At 39.6% G+C, this 8,454-nt stretch overlaps 1 protein-coding gene across 2 annotated transcripts; it reads left to right on the top strand.

Annotated features, from left to right (window-relative positions):
- The first annotated feature begins 309 nt into the window (after window positions 1–309).
- LOC115747639 lies at window positions 310–7,922 on the top strand. Of its 2 annotated transcripts, none has more exons than XM_030683865.2 (18): window positions 310–633; window positions 1,108–1,225; window positions 1,321–1,508; window positions 1,620–1,727; window positions 2,184–2,248; window positions 2,840–2,945; window positions 3,127–3,210; window positions 3,560–3,706; window positions 3,789–3,917; window positions 4,718–4,785; window positions 5,598–5,631; window positions 5,717–5,801; window positions 6,108–6,175; window positions 6,258–6,371; window positions 6,487–6,522; window positions 6,647–6,733; window positions 7,359–7,450; window positions 7,625–7,922. In XM_030683865.2, exons 1-18 carry the CDS (start codon window positions 499–501, stop codon window positions 7,719–7,721), a joined length of 1,761 nt encoding a protein of 586 aa, XP_030539725.1. In that variant the 5' UTR covers window positions 310–498; the 3' UTR covers window positions 7,722–7,922. The 2 variants fall into 2 exon arrangements, with proteins under 2 accessions (XP_030539725.1, XP_048127505.1); XM_048271548.1 differs by lacking the exon at window positions 310–633 and adding an exon at window positions 665–960.
- The last annotated feature ends 532 nt before the right edge of the window (window positions 7,923–8,454 follow it).

Raw genomic sequence — 8,454 nt, 5'->3', positions numbered from 1 at the left:
ATTAGCCGTTTTTGCTTAAAATTGATTGGATAGACTAAATTGGCAAAACGTAAAAAGATTTGGGATTCAATTGAAAAATTAGAAATTTTAAAACTCAATTGATAAAAATACAAAAATTTAAGATTTTTTGGATAATTATTCCCGTGCGCAATCGGCCTAAGTTTGTGGCTTCGGTTGAAACATGTGCTTTTTCTCGTCCGGGTTCTGGTTTGGTCTCATTCGTGCCGCATAAGTCCAAAACAAAACCGAGAGTCTCCACCGGATCGATTCTGGTCCGCCAAGAGGACCGAACCGGACCGCCCCGGCCCTGCCCGGAGATACATCCCTATCCTATTCCTACAGCGGGAAATGAACGAGTGAAGGCGGAGGAAGGACCGTTTTGGCCGTTAACGTGTCGAGATGCAGGACGCATGTGACCATCGACTCTCATGATCCCCTTAGCTTCGAAAAACGATGACAGCCTGAGAGACTAGACAAGCGAGCTCAGAGAAACCAACAATGGCGGTGTCTGAGTTCGGACTCCTGAGCGGGTGTACTCGTCGTCTCAAAGTGAGCCCGTTGTTCAGGAACGAGACGAAGAGGGCGCGAAGAGTTCAGTGCCTTCAAGCTCAGACAGTCCGCTCCAGAACTCAGGTTCGCGCTGTTTATAGGATTTCTCTTCGCCGTCTGTTCCCGATTGCTTGCCTAGAAAGCGGTTTGTCATCTGTGTGGAGCCGCGATGCCATTAGCTGACTTGATTCGGCGTTGGTTGATGAGGTTCCGGTCGCCTGAATTCCTGGAACTTGAGAGTTTTAGAATCGGGGGGGTCGGAATTTGCTTATGCTAAGCAGCGAAAATTGCTCTGTATTGGAAAAAGGTTGTGAGCAAGCGGGCAAAACTGTCACTGTACAAGTGTCCTAAAATGACCTCCTCTATTCAGCCATGTTCTTTAGGATGAGTCATGTGGACATTGTGGTGCCGGAATGAGATGAGAGTTTTTCGTTCAACTACTGGTATTGAGTCCTGAGGAAATTATCGACAAAATCTGAGTAGGAAATACGGTAATTTGATAGTTTGAATTTTATCTGGTGCTAATTAATTTGATTGCTACGATTTCCAACTGCACAGAGGATAATGGAGGGGATCACAGTTAGTGGAGAGGTTGGCGGTGCGGGTGGAGCATACTCTTATAATGCTTTAAAGAGGTTGGACCAACTTTGGTCCAGTATCTGTTCTGTCGCGACAGGTAGATTTTGCTCTACTGCTGCTTTTGATGACAATAAAAGATTTGCAATTCTTTGAGCACTTAGAGACCCTGCATCTGTTGTGCATATTTTACAGACAAGCAAGAGCCACAACAGGTTGTTTCAACGATACCTGGTCTCTTCAGCAACTCTAATCTGGCTGGGATAGCAGTAGACACATTTGATGTAATAGTTTGTGGAGGCACTTTGGGTATTTTCGTAGCCACGGCTTTGTGTTGCAAAGGCCTTAAAGTTGGAGTTGTGGAAAGGAATATTCTCAAAGGGGTATGCTTTTTTTATAAATTCATTATGGTGCAATTGACATGAGAAACTCTCGCTTGGTTTTCTACAGAATGAACTTGATTTAGTTTAGTTTACTCTCTCTTTCATTATCAGAGAGAACAAGAATGGAATATCTCGAAGAAGGAGCTCCTGGAACTGGTTGAAGTTGGTATTCTTGAAGAAGATGACATAGACCAAGCTATTGCTGCAAAGTTTAATCCTGTGAGTCTTAGACCTACTAGATGAGTACTAGATCTACTCTCCCACACTAATTAGGAAGTATGGCATGCACCAAGTACTAAGTATGTCCAAAATTTGTTCTGGGATAAACAATGGCAGTTGATAATTTGTAGTCCCTTGGTTGTTTTAGTATGTTCATACATGGGCGTCATCATTGGAGCCAAACAGAACATTCTATCTTTCTGTCCAAATAGATTAATAGAGAGGGAATTTACCTAGTACCATTGGTTTCAAGCAAAATTGAGTATCCATAGAGTTAATGGCTGCTTCCAACTAAAGTGGGTTCGTATGGCTGAAGGACACGCTGACGCGTGATTTCTCTTAGCATTACATAACTTCCTGCCATGGCTGTAAATCAATGCATTCCTGATCCTTATTGTTCCTTGGTCTGATAAACTAACTAATTATATTTTTCCTTGCATGTCCTGAGCTTCTCAGAATAGATGTGGTTTCGAGGGAAAGGGTGATATCTGGGTTGAAGATATTCTAAATCTTGGTATTTCGTGAGTCGTCATTTGCTTTTCTTTATTGAGTTTGTTTGACAATTTTCTGAAGTTCATCAAAATGTTGCATGTTGTTCTTTGTATTTGTCCATGCCGTAATATTTCTTTAATATGTCATTGAACTTCTAAATTATCATCACTGGGAAGGGAGAGAAAGAGAGATCTCGCTATGCACATTTCTCAACAGCCCCCGCATGCTTGGTTCTTGAAAATCAAGTTAAGGTTCTTATATTCCGCATATGCATCATAAAACAGTTATTTCAGGGATGGAAGCTCCTGGGGGGCCTTCTCAGTAATTTACACAACTTTATAGATACTTAAGTCATGATTTATAGGGAAGTGCACATGTGATGTGCCCGAACAGCCTTCAGAATGGTATTGTATTTTAGTAGTAGAGACAGGGATATATTTGCACATAGCTTTATAGACAACATTGATCATGTCTTAGTTATTACACTATCATTTATGATGTACTCGTGCTGTCCATTATATATTTGAAGCTCTCACTTCAACAAATTTTAGTCTTGTAGCTTATGATACTTCTGCCTGCTATTCTTTACTTTGTGTTTGGCCACTTCATTGTCTCCGCAGGCCTGTAAAACTAATTGAAACAGTGAAGAAACGTTTTGAAGCACTTGGTGGAGTTATCTTTGAGGGTTGCAGTGTGTCCAAGTTCTCTGTATACGATGATGCAGTGGTGAGTATTTGTGTATTTAAGGGGTTTAATAAGGTTCACCTTCTCCGCAGTAAACGTCAAATTCAAGCTTCAGCATATCCCCACCAGAGACAGTATCATTATCATCGTTTGCTTTGTTTGGAAATGTCTGATTCTTATCTTCTTTCATGGAACATCTTACTTTTTAGTGCTCATACTGCAGGTTCTGCAAACAACTGATGAAGTCATTTTGCCATCACGTTTGATTATTGATGCAATGGGTAATTTCTCTCCCATATTGAAACAGGTACAGTTCCTGCACACATTTAGCTTTTGCATCATTGACAAGGGAAATGCTTTTCCAATTCAGTATAACTAAGGCGTAGAGCAAGGCGAATACTTTTAAATGCATTGTTCATCATCTTGGTTGACTCTTGTTTGAGTAAACTGACAAATCCAAGAAAGAAATTTCACAATGAAATAATCTTTTTCTTCTTCTTCTTCTTCTTCTTCTTCTTCTTTCGAATTCTAACAATTAAGAATTAACCTTCAGGACTAAACATCTCATGTGACGATAGTTCTCTTTCGTGCACACATTATGCAGTCTTAAACTTCCTTATTTTTTTACCAAAAAACAAAAACTTCCTGATATGCAGATAAGATGGGGACTAAAGCCAGATGGTGTTTGCCTTGTTGTTGGATCTTGTGCTCGTGGTTTTAGGAACAACTCCACTAGTGATGTCATATACAGTAGCTCATCAGTGAAGCAGGTTGGAGACTCAAAAGTACAGCTTTTCTGGGAGGTGGGTTGACCATATCACTAATAGAAACTTATCTGTAGATACTTCCAAAGTTTGTATTCAGCTTTCTCTAACCATCAAACAGGCATTTCCCTCTGGCTCAGGTCCCGAGGATCGTACCACTTATATGTTCACCTATGTCAATCCTCAGCCGAGTTGCCCAACACTGGAAGAATTACTAGAAGAGTACTGGGATTTAATGCCCAAATATCAGGTTGATATTTGTCTTACTACCAAGGAATAGCCTCCCTTGCTTTGTTCAATATCTTTGTGTTAATTCTGTGTTCAATGTCTTTGTGCTAATTCTATGGTCACTGTCTTGTGTCATATTATTTTTACACAGTGGTTTGTGCGAATTCGACAGACTGGACCTTTCTCTGGCTCTTTCTTTAATTGCTATTATAAACTCCTCTTTTATTATCTTTGAATTATTTGCAATCCTCGATTTCTCCTCATGAATCTGTCCTCGTGAGTTGTTGGGCGGGTGCAATCTTGTTCTTTTTCTCACTTGTTTATGCCCATACATGCTATCTCTCCAACACAGGCACATGCACACACATGCATGAGAGAGTAGCTGTGCTTTTGCCTTTTTTCATTGGCTTTTGCAAGTTATCATCAGATTTTTTTCTATCTTGGTATTGGTGCAAGTAATTATTCTTTTCAACTGATTGGATTGTTTTTAATGAAAGTTCAAGAGGACTTTGTTGTTTATCGATGATACTGTAGGAAACCCACAGATAGATTGCTTGTGCAGAATGCTCTTATTATTGCACCTCTTCAATTGGTCTAATTCTTGTACCAGTTAATCATCCTTCCATCGACATGAGTTTGTTTTTCCATCTCTCAGATAGTCAACACAATGCATGGCGTTTGAGTTATTACAGACTTATTATCTCACTTATGTGCTACTTGAGCTTGACATGCGTCCTGCTTGATAATTCATTCACTAGATAATTGATGTTGTCAGCAGCCTAAGTAGAGAGACAAACTATTCCTCTCTGCCATTGTTTGCAGGAAATCACTTTGGATGACCTAGAAATATTGAGAGTTGTTTATGGCATTTTCCCTACTTACCGTGGAAGGTAATGGTGGCACTTTTTAAGTAGTGCTTTTCTTATAAATCGGGATTAATGTGTTTGTGAAGCAGTATCGACAATGGGTGGTCCAGGAACAGCAACGGGAGAGGGCTCGTAGGCCCCCTCTCCCTCTTCCCCGAGCCTATTTGTTCCCCGGGCCCCAGAAAGATGCGGAACTCTTTTTTTTGAAGAAAAAAGATGAATGTTATGACTGTGACTAGTACTTTGCCATGAAGTCTTCAAAGCTTGAGAAGTTAGTTTATCTGCTTTTGGTCATGGAGGACATGCCTAAGAAAAATCAAATGGATTATTTTATTGTTGTGTAATTGGTGTTTAAATGGGTTGAAGTGCTTTTGCTAGCATCATGAATTGCAACTAAGGTTTTTAGGGTCTCAGAATGTCTCTATGCAGAGAGGTCTTGTGTAATTTTGATTGAAGTCTATTGAGTAAAGTTGTAGTCCGTTAGGGGCTTCTCTCATCCTCTCTCTTGTGATCTTACAATATTCACAAAATGAATGATCTATTTCTCGTAGATCTTTACATGCAAGATTATTTGGTGGGTTGCATGTATAGAAGCAGGCTCTTTGGGATCTTCATATTTCTTTGACGTGCTAGTCAGTTACTCATTACACCTAAAGCCTTTTGCTAGAGTAACAAGAGAACTTGAGATTTGACGTGAACTCCAATTTCAGATTTGTTTCTTTACCTTTTGGTCGAAAAATTTCATAGCGTAGGCTACTTGCATTAAGTTCAAAGCGGTCTCTGTGTTGATTCTCACTCCTTCTTGTTCTCCTGAAATGGGATGATTAACCTGACAGTCCATTGCCAGCTGCTTTCAATCGCATTTTACAGGTCATTTGGATTATCAGATTTAAAGTCGTCCCTTCTTTTGTTTACAAGAAAATCAAGTATCTTGACACTATTAGCTTGTCTGCAGTTTGGTGATGCTAGCGGCATACAATCACCTGTTTCATTTGGAGGCTTTGGAAGCTTGACTAGGCACCTTGGCAGATTGTCAGATGGTAGAATTTCAGTAACATATTTTTCTCCACCTTGCTTCCAGTTGATAATGTTAGTAGCACTAGGGGCTTTTTGCTGGAAAACTTTTTATGATTTGGCTCGAGTCTTAGTAGCAGAAGACTCTTTATTGCTGATGGTGGGTGGCACTTGATAGCTTGATAGCATCGTTTTCTCTTTCCTTTGCGGCCTTAATGACGGATGAAAACAAAATTAAGTGCGCAATACCATCATGTAAAGAATATGATACAGATTATCAGACAATAACAACATTTTGAATATTTCGGTTTTTTGCTTTTTGCATGTTTAAGGAATATACGAAGCGATCAGTGGCAATTTTTTTGGCTCATATGAGTTGTCCTTGTTGAACCCATACATGGTAAGCACGTGCTGTTCTTTTCAGCTACGTGGTTATTACATTCTCTTGGAGATTATCTAAGAAAAAGATTTTCGTAGCACAGCCCAACCTCAGTGCTTCATGGTTGTTTCAAAGAGCTATGTCAGCCAAGCAACAGGCAAATGTTTCACCGGAATTTATCAATGAGCTTCTTTACGTCAATTTCCAGAGTATGCAGGTATGCGTTTATTACTATGGAATAGATTGCTAGAGTAGTCCTTCTGGTTGGACCTGTTATCATGTTATGTACTCCTGTTGTTTTGTTGTGTATGAATAATCTCTTCCTTTTACAGAGATTGGGCAATCCAGTGCTGAGACCATTCCTTCAGGTTCATATTTTTCTCATAGCTTATTTATTTTGCCCATATTGCATGATCTGACTGGACTATCTGGTTGATATTTATGTTTGTAAGCTATATGGCTTACTGATATCTTGATATACTCTAATGGCAGGATGTTATACAATTTTGGCCTCTTGCCAAGACTTTAGGTCTTGTCATGGTAACTAAGCCACTTGTAATCCCATCTATATTTCGTCAGGTAATTAGTTTTAAAAGTTCCTTTTTAATCTTTCCTTCTCTTCTGAGAAGTTGTTTAAGTCAGTTAACTTTTCTTCGACCTTCACACAAGCAGCAACAAGCAATTCAACCTCTCAAAACACTTATAATGATTTGCCATCTAATGTAATTTATTGAGCTTTATTAGTCGATACAATTTTATCTAATGATGAACAGGAGGTTAGGCTGTTAATGCCTTTCCCTACGTAATGGTCTCTCATCAGAAGCGTTAGATGTTCAAGTATCATCTAAAAATAAGATTAATTTAAGTGGGAATGATGTAATCAACCAATTCATAGTAAACCCTAGTGCATGATTATTGTTACATGAGGTCGTCTACCCTAGTAAGCATTTGACATCTTCTTGTTGCAATACCCGCAACTTGGTCATTCTACTTCATTTATGGACTTGTACCTATGTGCATCAGGCATCTACAGTTGACAAGTGGCTTAGGGATGATTTTAGGGGAAACCTAATATTTTATGCTTAACCATTTTGTCTGTTTTCATGGTTTGATCTTATCAAAACGCTGTCTTTCAGTGGAGAATGAGTTTCAATTATCCAGTAGTTCAGCTGATATTGGTAGAAATGCTTTGACTCGCTGTCAGGTTGGGGTTCCCGTGCTTCTCGACTGGTTTGGACACTTCTTCATGCTGGGCTATTACACGTTCCTTTCTGCATTTGTTGACCCTGCAATTAGGTAGGTCGATGGTCAAGTTCCATCTTCAGAATGAACCCAAGGCTAGAATTTGTTACCTGGCAAAAGATTGTCTCTGGCCTTGGATGTCTATTAGCTAGAAGCCTAGAAATAGCTGAAGTTGCATTCGGTTTCATATTTTTTACATTTGAATTAACTAGTTGCGCGATTGTGAAGGCCCTTGATCAACACTTTTCCTGCTAAGATGAAGTACGAGTGGAAGCGGCATTTAGAGGCTTGGCGATACGGATCTGGTTTAGACTATGAGCTGTGAGGACGTATAGCAGTTGCTGAATATACTGAATTTAGTCCTCTAGAGAAACTTGGGGGCACTTTACTAATGTATCGTTTTGTTAGTAGTTGTCCATTTTAGTGGAGGAAATGTTGGTAATGGAGAGTGATCCAACAAGCGGCATATCCAATTTCAAACAAGCAGAGGAAGATCACCCTGCTACAACTCCAATCTTTTCCACAATTCGCACATAGGTCTGGTTTAGACTATGAGCTGTGAGGACGTATAGCAGTTGCTGAATATACTGAATTTAGTCCTCTAGAGAAACTTGGGGGCACTTTACTAATGTATCGTTTTGTTAGTAGTTGTCCATTTTAGTGGAGGAAATGTTGGTAATGGAGAGTGATCCAACAAGCGGATATCCAATTTCAAACAAGCAGAGGAAGATCACCCTGCTACAACTCCAATCTTTTCCACAATTCGCACATAGGTCTAGTGCTCTCCACCTATCCAAAGTTAGTGGCCATAGAAGGTAGTCACTAGCTAAATGTTTACGATTGCTCATCACTTATGCAGAGTTGTCTAACATCATAGAAACTGTTATATCACCACATAAAATAACCCTATAACTATATACCCATATAGCATCTATTCATGTAGAATTGGAGGCCAGGCAAGTCATATGAGAAAGCTGATAAAGCTAACAAAATCCTAGTAGGATATTCAGAAATGGAAACCTAACCATAGCAAATCTGTCGACATGTCCAGAAAGATG

Source organism: Rhodamnia argentea, chromosome 10 (genome assembly GCF_020921035.1).
Source record: "Rhodamnia argentea isolate NSW1041297 chromosome 10, ASM2092103v1, whole genome shotgun sequence".
Classification (NCBI taxonomy): domain Eukaryota; kingdom Viridiplantae; phylum Streptophyta; class Magnoliopsida; order Myrtales; family Myrtaceae; genus Rhodamnia; species Rhodamnia argentea.
This window is presented reverse-complemented; position numbering and strand designations above follow the sequence as displayed.